This window comes from Seriola lalandi, unplaced genomic scaffold, assembly GCF_002814215.2.
Source record: "Seriola lalandi dorsalis isolate HSWRI2012SDOR001 ecotype SW California unplaced genomic scaffold, Sedor1 jcf7180002054784, whole genome shotgun sequence".
Lineage (NCBI taxonomy): Eukaryota > Metazoa > Chordata > Actinopteri > Carangiformes > Carangidae > Seriola > Seriola lalandi.
In genome coordinates, this window is record NW_019525337.1 from 1,234,646 (window position 1) to 1,253,497 (window position 18,852).

At 40.9% G+C, this 18,852-nt stretch overlaps 1 protein-coding gene across 1 annotated transcript in view; it reads right to left on the reverse strand.

Moving 5' to 3' along the window:
* The window catches only part of adamtsl3 (ADAMTS-like 3), a 196,309-nt gene that overhangs the window by 108,074 nt on the left and 69,383 nt on the right, over positions 1-18,852 (reverse strand). Inside the window, exon 2 of the mRNA XM_023425560.2 lies at positions 5,254-5,381. Coding sequence (XP_023281328.2) covers positions 5,254-5,381 — 128 coding nt within the window. The remainder of the gene's footprint in view (positions 1-5,253; positions 5,382-18,852) is intronic.

The following is an 18,852-nucleotide window of genomic DNA, read 5'->3' on the forward strand; positions in this document are numbered from 1 at the left end:
TATTATCTCGGGTAAAAATCACCCGGCGTTAGTGATGGTGTTTTGAGTTTGAGCAATAGTGTTCTAGGGTTAATCAAATACCTCTGTTCCAGATCGATCTGTTTGATGTGTTAATTCTATATTTCTAGTACACATGGATTGAGGACATTTCCATTGTGACGACATTTAGCATAAACATTATGTCCCAGTTTACCTCTCAGTAAAACATTGTCAGCCATGTTAACATCATTGTGTAGCAACCATGTACAGTTATATACTCTGTCACCAGTCCATGAGCACCTTCTAAATCAAACCTGCACTAGAGTTTGCACCATAGATGCCAACACGTTTGTTTACAATGCACTGTCAGTACGTTATCACTGCACTGACACTGCATTGTCATTGCACTGTGACTGCCCTGTCACTGTCTCTGTCACTGTCTCCGTCACTGTCTCTGTCACTCTCACTTTCACTGTCAATGTCCTGTCACTGTCTGTCACTGTCTATGTCACCGTCCTGTCACTTTCACAGTCTCTGTCACTGTCCTGTCACTTTCACAGTCTCTGTCACTGTCCTGTCACTTTCACAGTCTCTGTCACTGTCCTGTCACTTTCACAGTCTCTGTCACTGTCCTGTCACTTTCACAGTCTCTGTCACTGTCACTGTCTCTGTCACTGTCTCTGTCACTGTCTCTGTCACCATCTCTGTCACTTGAGCTTCTCAGGAGCTTTCAATGATTTAAGCCAACTCTGAGAGGAAGGGCTGTGAAAGTTGTGTGCTCTGGGTTAAAGGGTGCTCTGGGTTCAGTTAATTATTAGATCAAAAAGTAATAAAAAGGCAAAGTTTTCCAGAACCCCAGAAAGTTACAGAGCAACGTATTAAACCCAAAACATAAAATAGCATGTTTGAAGTGCAGTCTGACAATTAGTAAATGTTGCCCTGAAAGAGCTTTGTAAAAAAGATCAAAGCAACATCTTCTAAGAAAAGCATCATTCACTAGCCTGTTATGATTCAGCATGGTACCTAGCAACAATTTACCTGTAGACCCTTGTCATCTCTGAATTAAGAGTGGAACAGTTTTGATGCTTTTGGTCACAGCCAGGTATTTCCCCTGCTTTTTGATTGTTGCTTTATGAGGACAGATAGAGCTAGTTCGGAGTTAATGGACCCTTAAAGGGGAAAAGGCACAATCTGGCACCAGAGGAGGCAAAGCAACGGGACAAACTGCACTCCAAAAGAAACACCAGGCCCAGACAGAAAGCCAGCGTCTCTCTGTGTGTGAGTGTGTGTGTAAGAGTTGAACATCACAGATCAAGCTGGATAATCTCACTGTAGCCATATACCATCGCCCTTCTACTGTGTATACAGTATATAAACCTGTGCATCTCTTTGGACAGTTTGAAGCCTCTGAAGGCTGGCAGGAGTTGGGTGGGACAGTGTGTAGCTTTGATCAATGTGACCCTGATCAAAGAGTCTGGAAATAATTGGGTACCAGGACTACAATGCCCTCACCCACATTGCACAAGGGGTCACTGAACGGTTTGATGAGTATGAAAATGATGATGAGGGTATTTCACTGGTATGGTCCTTAGAGGAAATCAATACAAAGTTGTTCTGAGTGATCACCTTTATCACAAGGGGTCACTGAATAGTTTGATGAGTGAAATATATGCTTTGACATTCACAGTCACCAAATCTCAACCCATGAAAACTGTGAGGACATATCCATATATATATATATTTTTTTATTTTTTATACATATTTTTATGTCTTTATGTCAAGATGTTGTTGGCATGAGACGATTAGAAGACGTTGGATTTTGGGCAAACATTAGCCAACCAAATATCAACATCTAACAGTGTTCGTGGCCAGCTGCCTGCGGAGTTGTGAGTCCCCCCCCCACAATACTTTACTGAGGAGCAACACTAGATCAGTGGAATAACCCCCAAACTCCCTTTTATGTTACAGAAAATATGTAGAATAGGTTTTCAGTGGCTTTAGATAAAACAGAAATAAAAAGTATCATACATAATTTTCAGTCTATTATTTAACTTCACAATAATCTGAGTGAGCTTTGAGGGGAACAACATTGTGACCTGATTATTACAGTCAGTATCTATGATGGAAAATAATCTGGGATGAGCAGAATTCTACAGCCTTAGTTGACATGGTTTTCCAGGGCTCATGAACATCTGTCTCTCAGCAACGGTAACTCTAAACCCTGCATGAGAAAACCTGTCCTCCACAGGAAACATTCAATGAAGCAACACTGGCCCAAACATGATAAATCACAACCATAAAACTACCTCTAGAAAAACCCAGGCCAGTTTGCAGGGTGTATTTACTCCTCTTTTATCTCTTTTACTTCCACTCCTTCCAACTCATAACCACAAAGTGCCAATTAAGAAGCTTTGGTTCTGCTGTGTGCATTACTGTTTCCATGGTTTATATTGTGTGTATGTAGTAGAAAAATTCAAACATATGACTATGTTGCCAAGATTTCAGCAGTGGCATGGGAGAGACAGTGAGGCTGAGCAGAAGTCAGAAATAATGGAGACAAATGTGTTGCCAGAAGGCTCTAAAATGATGCCGCATGGCACAGTCTGAAACAGATTGGCTGTGATGACTTCCTGGACAAGCAACACAGCACAACAAATCACTAAGCAGAGACAAGCTAACAGTGAGAGCACACAGCCTGATGGTGACTTCTAAAAAACTGCTGAGATTTGAAATCCACACATTTGATGCATTTATCAGTGTGAGGAACATACGGAACACACCCAACCAAGACTGACTACCCAGAATCCCACCACACCGGCCCAGAGAGCTGCTCCTTTACTTCCCTCATTGTCATTTCAGTGACGTTGCTGTAATGTCACATCTGAGCAAAGACTTCAGTCAGTACAATACCATTTACATATGTTTGTTCTTATGTACTGTTTTTATTTTGTCAGTCATTTATGACATGCATGTGTCGATGCTGTGGCTGCCCATGTAATGACCTTTATCAAGTCATAGGACTGGACCTGGACTTGACGTAAAATTTTCAGACTGACAGGTGCAGTGGCTGAGAGAAACCATACCCCTGTGAGAGAGCTACAACAAACCTACAAAGCCTGATTTTCACAGCAGGTCCAGCTTTTCGAGCAGTTTTTAGTTGAATGACATTTGCATTTTAATTGATTGAAGAAAAAGCATGGCATTCGCTCTAGTAACCAGTTACCAACTGTGATGAGAATGCAAACAAAAAGATCCTCAAGGAGAACATCAAGAAAAACTCTTGTCCAGTTTCATGGAAGTGGCCTCTGGCCAGTCATAACATATTGGCTATCTCAGTTCAAACTTGTCCACGATCTTCTTCCTGCTCGACACTGAACAGGGCTGCTTCACCACCTCTCCTGAGCCTCTCAAGCCACTACACATTCCCCGTCTGATGCCCCTGCAGTCCAACCAGCTGATGTTGGACATTTTCCTTGTCAAGAACCAGCAGGGAAGTACTCTCTCAGTGCTGATGTTGCTTCCTCACCACAACACTCACTTACCAGGACACTTCATCCTCAGTCAACAGACAGTGTGGAACAGATCTTTCTCCCTCCTGCCATGAAAATCTGCAGCCATTATCTCCTCTTCCACTTTTTTCCCCTTCCACATTAATAGTTGGGGAATCCATAAATCAGAAACATCTGTTTCTTCAACGCAGCCACACATTGTTTCCCTGGAGCCACAGTCCCCGACACTCTAGACAAGCTCCCAGGGTTGCACTCACCCCCATCCTCCAACGAAAAAAAATTATTTCAATGACATTTTCAGCCTTTTAAGTAGTTGTGGGAAGTCTGTTTTTATTTCCAGTCCTATTCCCTGGTGCAGGTCTCCTAAGCAGAATCCTCAGCCTCCACAACTGCACAGTGCACAAGTTTCACTGACAAATTTGGACCTGTTTTGGAATCATTTCTCCTTCAGAATTTACAGTTTGCTTCAACAGGATAGGTAGCCCAATGCTAGCAGCTAACATGCAGCGTCAGGACAGCATCATACAGTCCTCTCCGCATGGCACTTCATCCCTGAATCTCCATTTCAAATCCCAGAGTTCACTTTACCTGTTCTCAGTAGTATAAAACCCTCTTTCAATAACTGAATGAATGTGTTATCAGAAGGTTCAGTTCCGTCATCTCCAGCCAATCACAGTTGCTCCTCAACCCGAGTCTCACCATGTCTGTTAATGTAGCCCATACATAAATCTGTAGCAAATAAAACCTTGATGTTAAATGATTTTTATTACTACCTACCCTTTGTAACAGAGACCTGGCTTATGTCAGGTGACATCAGTGTCTTCACTGAAGTTCATCCCCCAAACTCTATGTTCAACTCCCCCAGGCTCACTGGTCATGGAGGTGGCATTGCTGTGGCTCTTAAAAAGCATTTGAGCTGTAGCCTTATCTCAGTGGAGAAACCATTCCGGCTTTGAACTGTCATGTCCTCAGTCAGTTGTGATCCCCCTGCTTGCTGTACAGTTATTTATCATCAGCCTAAACCAATTATATTCTTATCTGACTTTATTTAATCTATTGTTCTTAGCTATGATAAAGTCTTATTGGTATTCATGTGGACAACCTCACTGACACTTTGCTTCTGAATTTTTAAACAGCATGTATCACATCCACACATGACCAAGGCCATACTCTTGATTTAGTTTTTACTTATCAACTTTGAAATACTTTGCCTCTGATCACAAAGGTGTCATTTTTGACATTGTCCTCCAAGTAGCTGCTCTTTCCACAAAACAGTCCTCTCACTCCTCAAGTCTCTCACTTCAGGTAAATGAGAGTGTAGAGGAGCAGAACGTAGGTGGATGAAAACAAACCTTCAAGTCCACCTCCTGTAATCAAGAGATTTTTTTGTCCGATTATAACTTATTGATCAAAAAAAGAGAGACTCAAATATTTTACAAACTTCATAAGAGTATTGAAGAAAAGCTCAAGAGTTGTGCTTCACACCGCTGATCGACATCATTAGCCCTGCTACATCAAATGTTTCTTCTGATTGTGACATCCATCCAACAACCTCCAAAGAGGATGAATCCTTAATGTATTTTGTGGTATGAAAAATGTGATGTGAGAGCTCTGACCAGTTTGGTGTTTAAGTCTTTACAAAATAGCGAGCAGCAGCTCTAGTTTGTATTTTCCTTTTCATGATCAGGTTTCTGCTAAAAAACATTTCCATCTCTTTCACAGATGCTGTCAAATTGTGTCTTGTTAGATGGTAAATATGTCTTACCCTCCGTTGAGGCAGCGTCGCAGAGAGTAAGAGGCCCCCCCCCCGCAGGTTCGAGAGCAGTCACTCCAGGGGCCCCAGGCGTCCCACCCGATGTCCTTGTCTTCATCTGAGCGGGTCATTCTGGAGGCCTACAGAAGGACAAACGCCAACAGAGAGGACACTTCAGTCAGGTTACATATTCACAGGTGCAACACCAGCCACACTGACATGTCTCACATGTTTCTTTCAAGAGAATTACTGTACTGACCAAGACAAGAGTGAGTGAATAGAGTGAAAACAAAGCCACAAAATACAAGGGTTTATGGTCGTAAGACAGAGCTTGTTGGATATCTCTCATTTGTTTAAAGGACCAGTTTAAACACTTGCACAACATGTAACGGATGCTGGTAGGACCCAGTTGCAGCACCACACATCATAGGTATGATTGGTAATGACTTTTAATTATGAACCAGCAGAGAGAACACACACAGGTGGGTATTGGGGGTAGAGGAACGGGTCCGGGACTGGAGAGCCGTGGGTCAGGTGAGTGGAGCGAGGTGACTGAGCTCTCACACACAGGGGAAAGTTTGTGGACCCGAAGGCTGGGGCTGGCGGTGCCGTGCATTAGGGAGCAAGCTGGAGACGTCGTCGAGGAAGCAAGAGGATCAGAACCAGGTGAGCAATCAGCGGGGCAGACGAACCAGGAAGAAGCAGGCGGTTAATCAAAGCCAGACAAAGGATCAGGAAACCAGCAGGGAAGCACTGACGTTGCGACGTCAGAGCTGGAGAACGCCAAACAGCCACAGGGACAAGCAGACGGGAACCAGGAAGTGCACAGGCAGAACTCGTGGTCGGGGACAGGAGGCTGAGGCATTTACTGGGGCAGAGACGAGGCAGGATGGTCAGGGATGAGCAGAGTTGATAACGGGAAGTCAGTTCAGAGCTGAACGTTGGAAAGTCTTGCATGATACTAGAACAATCGGGCAAGATGCGAGTGAACCGGGGATGCATATATACTGGCTTGATTGGAGATGGAGTGCAGCTGGAGGCAACAGGTGAGGACAGTGAGGCTGATAAGGAGGTGTAGCAGAGTGGAGAGTGAGACAGAGGCAGGGTGAGTGGAAAAACACAGAGGCATAAAAGGCTGTGACACAGCTAGGTAGATATATGCACAGTGACCCCTGACCTTTCCTCTCATGGCACCAGCAGGTTGACATAGTCTTGACAGTCATAGGATGGACTGCTGAGAGCTGCTGTGGTCCCGTGTGCCGAGCACCATCATCAGGTCAAATTTCACTTTGTCCAATACTTCAGATTATGACTAGCAGTGTCGGGCTTAACACATCACTAAGTAAAATGTTCAGTGACAAATGAGAAAACAACTACAAATAATGATAGTAATGCTCTGCCACAAGGAGGATCAGGTTTCACTGTCTCACCAGGAGTTAGATCAGAGGGTTGATATTAGTTTAATCTCTGTACAGACAGTGGACATGTTGTGTCAGAGGTCTGTTGAGGTTAACAAGTCCTCCGAGTTAAACAAATTAATAATTAAAAATAATTGTCTTAATTAAAGAAAGATCATTGTGGTCTGGGTTAGAGAATGAGCCCGGTTGTGGTTGACTGAACAAAAAGGAATCTACTGTGTTAAAGTTTGATGACTGATGTCCAACCCAACCTCCTCTGTCTGTGGATGTTGTCACTTTTAATAACATTGCCCATCTTCCTCCGCTGCTTCTGTCAGACAAGAGCTAGAATTACTACAGACACCAAAGGCTTATCAATAGTTCTTCTGATTCTGATGTAACAGTTTAATATGGACTGAACTCAGAATACAGAACTCTTCCTACAGTTTTATTGACATCAGATCAGATCAATTGCTCACTTCAAGAAGATCACTACATACACACCTGTGACCATATCAGTCGACCACTCTGGACCAGACTGAAATATCCTGACAAACATTCATGTTCCCCATAAGATGAGTCCCACTGATTTTGTCGATGCTCTCAGTTTTCATTTAGTGTTACTAGTAGGTCAGTTATTACCAGTGAAACATCTTTTTGAACAGGTTTTGATGGAGTCAGCATTGATGAAAGTCTCCACGGTTCACACTGAAACACAATGTTAGTCATAGCATAGTGGAGCACTTACTCCAAAAAATATTGACAAGCTCCTGTTTCTACAGAAGACATTCAGTCAGTAAATTACACTTTCATTTTGTAATCCTCATACAGATAAAGGACTGTTTACAAATTATTATTATAACTTTTTGAATAAAAAAGCTGCTACCCACACATATCTCTGTTTTTTCCCCTCTGTTAGTCAGGCAGTGACCTTCGTCTAAACTATGTTTGTGCAAAGGAAATATGTTTCATATTGCAAAATGCAGAGATTTAAACCAGGACTGAATAGTTTGCCATAAGAGCTTGAAAACAATTTCCCCATTTCTGTTTATTTAATTGAGAATTTAATTTGAATTTAATTATGAGATTCCCAAATATTCCGACCCTGATTGGAAGTCGGGGCCAGACAGCACAACACTGTAAAAAGTCTCTAAAGAATATATATATTATAATACATCCACTGAGTAGCTACTTCTTCTGGGTGGATTGGACACAACAGTGACTCGGTATCAGAAAGTGAGGGGGACTGGGGCTTCTTGGTTAACATGTTAACTTCAGTAGATGAAAAAAAGTGATAGAAATAGACGCAAAACAATAGTTAATATTTTTTTCGGCTTTGGAAACAGGTCTCGGTGAGGAATGGAATGAAGTTTGATGCTAAACTCACAACGTTTCTTTCTCCGACTGGTAAGTAAACAGCTGTTAATGCTAATGTTTGCTATGTAGCAAAAGTAAAACTTACAAATATCTCCCTTAAGGTTAAAGAAAGATTATGGTGATGACAAATAAACTATTGTTAAGGTTTGGTGGAGGTTAGCAAATGGTTGTGGCTATGTTTAAAGTTCCTCCACACATGTTTTAAACTATAAAAAATGCTCTGCTATGATTCATAATTTGTTTAACATGGTTTTCACACATAAAAAGTGAAAAAATTGGACAACTGGGTCTGAAGCTCATCTACTTTTACTTGGTTGAGAAATCTGGATCAGGCCTTGAGCCCCGCCCACCACCTGCTGTCTCCAGGTGGACAGGTGAAAGAGCAGAGAGCATCAAGATGGTTAGAGGAGGAAACATCAGAGAGACTCAGCCACATGTTTGAGCCTCAGTCAGACCCAGACTCAGAGGCTGAGACCAGAAACGGAGACTAGCAGACAGATCAGAACAGTTAGCGTAGTTAGCATCTTTTATTTGTTTATATTGTTTGTTAGCTTGTAACTGACAGTGGCTGACACAGTGGTTGCGCTAATGCTAACTTTCTCTCTCTTTACTGACAAGGTTTCGGGTATATTTAGCCCCGTTGACAGGATTGGTTCCTTAGGTTTGTCACATGTGAAACCCTGGCTGTCTGAATCTGTTTTTATGAGACTGTCATTGGTTCACTGCAGTTCAAGGTGGAAACACTCAGTCATGGTGCTGATGATTATGTTTCTCATCATATGTCTGTATTAGCTAAAAACATCATATGGATGTTAACAAGGTTAAAAATGTTGATCAGGCCCACTAATTTTTGATTTTGTATCAAGAGCGGAAGAGGACAGTGACTCAGTGACTTTGAAAGAGAGTTAATTGTTGGGGCACGGAGCAGGAGCTTCAGTCACAAAGATGCTTAACTGGCTGGTGTTTCTATAGCAACAATGACTAAAGTGACATCTGCATTTAGATCTACGGGAAAAACATCAATAAACAGGGTTGGACATTTGTGCATTAGTGTGATATATGATAAAAACAGAAGAGAAGCTCTTCCTCAGGTGAGAATGTCAATGCAGGATGTCATCAGATGGTGTTAGCAACAGCAGTCCATCCACAGTTACATAGAGAGGGACATTATAGTAGAGCTGTAATGATAATCCCTCATTGTTAAGAGAATCAGTGGTGTAAAAACCAGAGGTGGTCTACAGTGGAAAACAGCATGTTCACCATGTTCTCCACAAATGGGCGAGAGCCTGAATGCTTGACCTCTACAGTGCGGGGATCCAGTGGCTCTGTTATGCTGTTGGGGGCATTTTGCTGCCATGGTTTGGCTCCCCTAGTCTCCTTGGAGGGAAGAGTCACTGCAGATCAAAAAACATTTCCATGCTGATGGAGTGGATGCCAGTGTCTCCATTCACAGGTCACAAGGAGTCACTGAACAGTTTGATGAGATATGATGAATTATGTAAATCATATGCTGTGACCTTCACAGTCACCAGATCTCAAGATTTTGGACCCATATCTTTAGACAGCGCTCAGAGTACCATCATCAAAACTGATGAGGGAATATTTTTATGAAGAATGGTGTACTTTGATAACTGGATGTGGTGTAATTCCCGTCCTGTGTGTGTATCCAGATTAAAGTGCAAAGGAAATACTTAAAAAAATGTGGTGATGAGTTTGTATAAAAATCCCAAAAAGAGGATCCACCACACAGATGAATCAGATCTGCTTGTACTGAACTGCAGATTATATTATTTTAGTTTCAAATTCATATGACTATTCAGTAATTGTTTTTTCTTTAGTGCTCAAAGAAACAAAAACATTCAAATGAACTGATGCAAAACTTATTACTAAGAGACTGAATCAAAATGACATGTTTTTGCCTCTAAACTCAAAGCTTAACCATGTCACTTGTATCTTGCTAGAAACAAAACAGAATAAATCAAAATTGCAAGGCAAGACCTTTACCTGAATGAAGTCAGCAGTCTTGCATAATACAGTCTATACTCAGATTAAGCTAAAGAAGAAATACTAATAATATAAGAAATACTGTTTTTTCAGTAGAGTCATTTCTGCTACTTCTGTTCAGCTGCAGTTTGCTGCAGTGTTGTTCCAGTGAATGCATTCTCCAGAGAGTGGAAGAGTCCAGCAGTGAGGTGCAGGTCTCACTCTGCTGAATAACAACCTGCTGAAACAGTAAAGAGAGCCACCACTTCACCCTCTGTGGCCACTGGGCTGCTGCATTATCTCACAGTCAGTAATCTGTTTTAGACAAGTCACCCCACCAAGTTGCGACAGCCTCCACACATCTCACCCAGACCTCTCTCATATCTTATCTGCTGTGTTAAAAGCTCAGATGAAAGAGAGGCAGTGATGGAGGGACAGGCTTTGATAGAGAGTGGGAAGGATGGAAAGAGAAAGGGTTTTCCTGGCTGTATGTCACCAAAAATAGGAAAATTGGCTTCCTCTGGGTCAGTGATGTCACCCTAGACCCTGTGGTGCCAGAGAAAAAAGGAATCTCATACTGGTGTGTGTGTGTGTGTGTGTGTGTGTGTGTGTGTGTGTGTGTGCGTGAGCGGGTGTGTGAGTGGGTGTGTGTTTAAGAGGAAAATTGAAGCACAATGAAGTCTTTATGGAAAATAGGTCTGAGAACCAAAGAACTGAGCCTTTAAAAGTGCTTTTAAATTGTGCCCTTCAACCTGTGTCATTGGACAAAAAGTCAAAATGCATATTTATACAATTCAGAAAAGTTTTTCCTGTAGAAGGGGGAGTGCAGGCCCTCACCAAAACAGTTCTTGCCGTGTCAGTGAAACTCAGAGCACAGGAACAAACTCTAATTCCTCTGACAATGTTGTTTATGCCTGGTCAACCAGAATTAACATTTCTGACATGCCTCCATGGGTTTCATTTCACCCTGCCTCCCATGTCCGGATCACTGGCTGACCTTGGATCTGGCAGAGCGAAACACTTTGCAGTCTTCAACCTTGTTCTGTTGTACCCACACAGACTGGATCGATCTGTGTGTCTTGGACTGTTGCACTGCGGTGGAACTTTTCTCTGCCTGCTGCATCTAAAGAGACAGACTGGTCTGCTACAGAGGAATTAGACATGTTAGCACTCTGCTAATAGGATAAAACCACCTTTTGTTGTCGGGCTCAGCCAGCGAACAGCCATCACAGACCTCCAACACTAATAACATCGGCATGAGGAGAATCTGTCCAGCCATGGATTTTTTGGCCTGGATGACCGGCCGGCCTATTGTGTGAGCTCTGCATAGTTCAGTATCAGCAATCTGTGTCTACTGACAACCCAGATGACCTGGACACGTATAGTAGATTAATCAGTTTAAATGTAATATATTTTGTGAATGACTTATTTTTCCTCTAAAACAATTTAAATGAAAGAATGAAAGTCTTCTGTTGAGCTGGACATATAAACCTGTGGAGCAAAGGATCACAAGCAATAAAAGTTGGGAGCAAGTGAGAAGCCTAAGTTTTCCTTTGTGATTGCCTGAACAGTATAAGAGACGACGACGTGATCAGTCTTCAGTATAATTAAAAATGACGACTACAAAACAGATCCATATGCTTTCTGGTCTTCCACTATGGTTAAGTTTTTGTTAGATTTAGGAACAAAAACTGTTTGGTAATGGCTGGAGAAGATGAAGGTTTGAGTTAAAAATGTTGCTTCATTAGAGTTACATTAAAGTATCAAAGCACTCAGCCAAAGTACACACAGCCTGTATTCAGAGACTGAGCCTTAAAACCAGTCGTAAAAATTTCTGGAACTTTGCGATGTCACAACAAAGCAGTCACCGCCCTCAGCAAGCTCCACCCATCTGGAACCACCATCCTACCTTGCAGGATTTCTTTTCTCTGAGTGTTTTTACCTGAAATCTGCTATATTTTTATTGGATCAATCAGAAAACAGTCAGCCAATCAGAAGAGAGATTCAGAGCCTCCTCTCTTCTGATTGGCTCACCAACCTGTTGTTACTAGAGCTCCAGGAGTTCCAGAGAGAAGCCTGAGAGAGGAGATATAAAACTACATTGAGATGGTTTTTGGTTCCTAAAACCACAAATATATCTTCTTATGGATCCACACTTCCAATAGAACACAGGAGAAGAGGAAATTATGGAGCTTTAAGAACATTCGTCACTATCAGCAGACAAACTGTTTGATTAAGTAAAGATTCTGGACTGGTAGAATAAGAGAACAAATATTGTTCTCCTGTTTTAAAGTCATATCCTATACAACATTTTCAATAAAGATATTAATTGTCACCCAGCAGTCATGTGGCCCTGATCTGCCCTCTAACACATTTTTAATCCTCCAGGTACAAACCTAATGACTCCAAATTGTTCTTTTTCATGGCTAATATTAAATCTATCAATCATTAGGAAATAATTCCTTAGCCATGTATTTACAACTCAGAAAACTTTATGAAGATTCTTTATTAGTAAGTGATAACATTTACTTTTGTGTCTTTGACAGAATCACAGTCTCAAAAACAATTTACTGAGAAAAGAATAGAAGAAATGTTTTAAGAAGATCCTTCAGCAAGTTGGGTGCTGATACCACTGCCAACACTGTGCTTGTCACGTCATAAAACAATACACACTGTTTGAATAAAAATAAAGTGAAAGTGGGTTTGGACAAGTTGTTGACAAAGCTCTGAATTAAGCAGCTGAAGTACTTCTTTATTTTATTCCTTATAGGTTAGCCTCTTTTGGGTCAACCCATCATTCATTTGAACATTCATTCAGTTATCCCCTTAATGTATTCATTCATAGATTCACTAAACCATTAATCCCAAATTGCAGTATAGATTTTGTTGTTCTTGACACATGTACAAGTGTAAATTCTATTAGATTGTTTCACACTTGATATTCTGTGGAGTGTCAGAGCTGGTAAACAGACTTGCATCACTTTGATTGTGGGAGTGAAAATAGCCCTCAGCATTAATCTCAGCCTGTGTACTGATATGGGACTGTGTCTGATGGGATTAAGAACTGCCCAGCTCCTTATACTGTATGTATGAGACTGTTAATGCGGGATACAATCTACTACTCATGAAGTTGCTTTAATGTATTCTCAAGTGGCTTACTTTACTGTAGGTGTGGGCATTCTGTACCTATGGATTTAATTTTTATCCATATTGTTAGTGCAAACTACGCTAAAGCCCAAGTAAGAAAAGATTATTTTCCCAGTGCCCTTGGCAGGGATCCTCAATTCAACTTTGTCTGCTGGAAAGTTTATATGAAAGTAATCCGCATTAGTGTTCACTGGCAACATTAAATTCCAGTTAAGGAATCAGGAAGAGGTCCATATGGTACAAAGCAAACGGAGCATGTGGAGGCTGGGGCTGTGGATGGGCAATAACAGGATTTGCCTTCAACACCATTTCAGTCCCATCTCATACTTGTAGTCAGTTGAAATTTTAAAGGAGCATACTATGGTGTTAAAACAGTCTCAAAACCATTCACAAACAAATGCCTACTTACATAACTGGTAAAAAGTGATTTGTAATCTGTGAATCTGTATCTCTGATTTAAAACTCATACATCAACATTTGTGCGTCAACTTTGAATTAATCAATGGAAATACATTTGCGAATCTCCATTTATTCATGTGGATCCTTGTAAGATTGTTCCACTTCGCTGTTTTGTGTCACACAAAACTCACAAATGCAGGAGTAAAAGTGCTTTCCACTAGATGGTGGTATTTCAACAATTATGGGTGCCAAATGCTGTTATAGTTAACAGAAGAAGAAGAAGCCTCCATATAGAGTGCCACAAAGATTAGATTGTATTTTTGTAGACCAACCCTGAAGTTATCATCACCCGTGCTCGAAGTGGGCCTGTACGAACCAGTTTGTTATTTCACTCTTTAGCATACCATTACTTTTTCTTGCATACTTCTCACAAGCTTCCAGTACTCTCTTTAATCTCTCCATTTCAGGTTCTGGGTGATTCATGTTGACTAGGGGTGGGCGGATCAATCCCAAAATATCTATAAAATTACGTCTTGTTTTTGAAGATGAATTCTAGTGTTAATAGGATCCATACCAGTTTCAGTTTTCATCTCTTCTATGTTGGACTCCTTTCAGAGTAAAAATGGTGTTCCATTATCGTGACACAAAAAAGAGCACACACTCTTTGTCACTGCTGTTGTCATGTCGTGTGCATTCAAACATGAACCAATTGGCACCGCAGCCATGACATTCCAACGCATGAAAGCAACAATGTAGCTCATCCACAGTTCACATGATAGAGCGCATACCATTTCATTTAAGTCCTAACTGCAGCAGCCTGCATTCGAATCCAGTCTGTGCCATTTTCTGCATTTGATCCTTTCTTTCACTCTCTCTTTCCTGTCTCTGTCTCATTGTCCCTATCACATTAGGAAAAGGCAAAATTGCCCTAAAATAACTTTAAAAAGGAATGCAGTGATGCCTGTATGAAACAATAGTATTGTCATCCATTTATCACGTTTTTACAAAGTGCTGCATGAATGAATGAAGCCGTTTTTTGTTCTGCTATACTTGTTGCATACATGCTTCAGTTGGGAATCAAACCCAGGTCTCATACTGTAGGTGGCAGGTATACATTCTACCATCCTTGAAATGATTGCAGACCTTTGTCAAATCATTTAGTGGTCATTAAAATGTATTAATGATGCATATACCTCACAAATCATGACACTACTCTCCCCTATGAAAACACATAAGCTGCATTTAATTATAAAAAAGTAATGGCCCTCCCCCTATTACATATCGAAAAGAAATGTTGTGGTATCGCTCATCCCTAGTATTAACCCTATATAAACTGTAGTACCCAGAGGGCACTATATGACTCACATGTTCACCTTTCAACAAATCAAGTTAATCCTAGCAGAGTCCATCTGTGCTTATTTAAAGTCTTCTGATGCTAGTTCAATTAACCAAAGTGTGTCCACAGGGCTCATGGAGTGCCAAGAGACTATCACATGCCTCCTCTGAGAGATGTGGAGTAACTCCATTGCAGATCTGAAACCTGATGAGTTCTGTTACTGCACACACACACACACACACACACACACACACACACATACACACACAGAGCAGTAAACACATACATAATATACAGTATCAAATTAGTACTTCAGCAAATGGTTCCTTTGAGGTTATACATTTATGTTGTGAACACCAGTGATATCTTAGTGTCTTTTATTCACTGTAGAAATTTAGAATTTAATAATGTTTTGCTTATATCGACCGATGCACAGGTGGGTACCGCCACTTTTTTTCCCCACTTCAAGCACTGATCATCTCCCTAGTTCCCTCAACAAAAAGCTCAATGGGAGTTTTCCATTGGCTTTTGGATTATTAGAGAAAATAAACAACAGTTGATCCGGACAGGTTTAGTTCAGCAGGATCATCTTCACTAATGAACACCACCATGTTTGAAGCCTAAATACAATCAACAGAAGTAAAGACTTCAACACCACGGTCACACGACTTAAACATCACCACCATTAAACTTCAGCTTGTAGTTTGATTTATCTCTGACCTCTTCTACAAAAGCCTTCCCACTGACAGAGTTAGGACAGTTTGTATAAACACAACAACGCTGTAAAGGTGGAGTGGTGAGTAGATTGGTTTTCATGTTCAACATGATAACGTTTAACGTCCCCGACAACCTCTGAAGTCTCATTAAACGTGTGTAGACTCACACTTAACAGACATGAAAGCTTAAAGAAATCAAGACTGGGGTATTTACTGACCTATTTTATGTTGTAGAATAAAACGTGAAAATGTCTTGAGCTTGTGTTAACTACAGACCTTATTTCAGTCATCTAACCAAAAACCCCATTCAAAAAACCAGAGCCATCAGGAAGAGGGAACAGGAAGTGCAACAATCCTAACTCATTTTTAGGACTCATTCCTGTGGTACTCTATTAGACCAGGCAAGACATGCCTGTAAACAAAGCATGGACTTGTGATACATCCATGAAACAAATGTTTTCTGGATAAAAAGCACTATGACTTTCACATTTGTCAACCAATTTCAATGAATTGTTGAAATTTGAGTTATAATACGATATATCACAATGCAATTAAGCTGCCAGTATGCTTCTTCAGAAGTGCCTGTTCTATGGTTGAATAGCTTCACAAACCCCAGCCCCACCTTACTGACCTCGGATTAGGAGGTCCGACAATTTCTGACAATTCACACCAAATCCCTCCCCGAAGAGAGAGAGTATGAAAATGTTCTCAGTCAGTGGTAATAAGTTAGATTCCAGGAGTGATTAATTTTGATTCTGTCAAGTCCAGTCTTCAAGTCTTCATATTTGTGACTCAGGTCCTCACCTCTGGAACTGGCTGACAAGTAAAAGAACAATTTCAGATTGAAATGTCACTTTAAGGAATACAGTTTAAATACAGTTACAAGAATGAAGAACATTTTTCCTTTTCTGTAATGTGGATATAAAACAAGGATCTGTTGGACTCCTTTGACCTGTTAAGTCTTTCTCACTGTCTTATTCATATGGCTGGCAGGTTGGACTCTGGACTCATTATAAACGATTAAGCTCATTCCCTGGCTGATTGCAGCAGAGCCCTCACACTACGAGATCTGGCCTCATAATGCCATGACAACTGTAAAAACCTGTAGCAGCCCTGATCAACAATACACTGTGGCCTTCAGAAACAACACTCAGCCCTCATGATTAGCAGAGCTGTGTTTACTGAGCCAGCCAATATGGTCAGCGGTGCACATGTTCCCTCACCAGACTTCTCAGTGGACTTGTCAATGACATCATGTATAGCAACAGGACAAATAACAAAAACCTATAAACGCTGTATTGAATCAAAGTGATGGAAGTGTCAGATGGTTACTTAATGCTGACCAAGAAGTGAAGAATCCCCTCCATCTCTCTCCTCAGCTCTGACTCTGTTGCTGTTTCTGTTTATAACACTTGATTTCTGGGGATGTGGATATTGATACTCATTTTACAGTTTTACTGAGGATGATGGAGTCATGAAATCATCAAAACCATTCTATGTAAGTACAAACTCATGAGCCAAAACTTATTACCACCCCTGCTTAAAATGCTGTTGGTCTTCCATGTGCCTCCATGGCAGCTCCAGCACACCGAAACATTAACATCAGATCCCTCAGGTCCAATAAGTTGTGAGGTGGAGCCACTGCGGATCACACATGCCCCAACACCTTGTTGGTGGTTCATGTCCATCTTTGGACCACTGTTGATAGGTTAGACAGTTAGAGACACCAGCACAGAACCTCTTTCCACTAAAGAGGTCCAGGTCCTCTCCACTAAAAGAAATAAACAACTTGTGACTCCCTGCACTCTGGGGGCTACTTCCTGGACCTACTTTTCGGCATTACTTCCCCTCTAGAGTATCTCAAGAGTATCTTGAGGGGAAGCAATGCTGGCTGCCTTAGGCCTTCTAGTTCTAATTTTTTTAGCTCAGTTATACTGTGACAACACTGACAGTCCAATACTCTACAGTACCTTGCCCAAAGATGCTACATTTATATTTTCATGACAAACACAAGGATCTGTGTTTGAGGAGTTTCATGCATTTCACTTCTCTTCCAAATGATAGTTAAGTTAACAACCAAATTATAATATGCTGTAGCCTAGCCATGGCACATACTAACAGTCTTAATGTAGAAACAAATTAGAGTAGTAAGTAGAAACATATTTTTCAAATTAGAGATGATCTCATTTAGGAGAAAAACAGTGTAATCTTAATTTCATGAATCCAGAAAGCTTTCACTCAGTACTCTCCTTGACATGTGAGAAAAATGATTTCACCTCTTTTTAGTGACACTGACAGACAGGTGGGTTCAATTACAATGTGCTGCAAGGTCAATCTTTTACAGAGCTGGGGCAAAGTTGCAGTGTCAGTGGCAGATTAATTCTGCTGAGGTCTCTGCCTATGAGTCCCCTCACTGAGGAAGAATTGACTGTTGCTGCTTTAGATAATAAGACTGACATTAGGCTTGAGTTGGACTTTACTGTTTTGTTTGCTCCTCATGACATGTTAAAGCTATTTAACAGAGAAGAATAAATAACATGTCCATATTTTGATGCTCAGAGGTAGCAAAGTAATGGTCTGCTTGGAGCTGGATTAGTGTGCTGCATCACTTTATGACCACCAGTGGGGTCCCCACTACAGTATATACAACTACAAAATTCCAGGGAAATTTTGAGTGCCACGGGGGCTACTGCCGGGATGAGTACATGATTTATTTCCAGTGTTCAAAAGTCACCCTGATCATATTCTGGTTTTGAGAAATGTATTGATATAAAAGACTCTGATATAAAACAATGTCACATCCCTCCATCATGTATTATGTGGGAAATATCTCATATTCTGTGTTGTTTTTTTTAATAAAACAAGAGGCAACATGTCTTCAAACGGGCATTTAAAGGGTTACAATCCTGAAAACTAATAAACATTTGGTAGGTTTGAGCAGAACTGAAGTGGTTTAAGAGATGTATGCAAAAAAAGCAGAAAAAAATATTGATATATGATGATTTTATAGCATTTTCTTTGTGTGTCCTTTTTCAGAGGAACCCCCCTGTAACAGTAACTGACATTAGATTTTAAAAATTTGTCAAAAAAGACACTTTCTTGCAGAAATCCATACCTTCAGCTGTAACACAGCCAAAATGATCAGCAAATCAAAAAAGAAAAGTGAAGAAAATGTCCAAAAAAGGACAGAGGGACCCCTGAGGGTTAATAAATCCCATGAACCGCTATTTAAATTACCACTATTATGTTTTTTTCT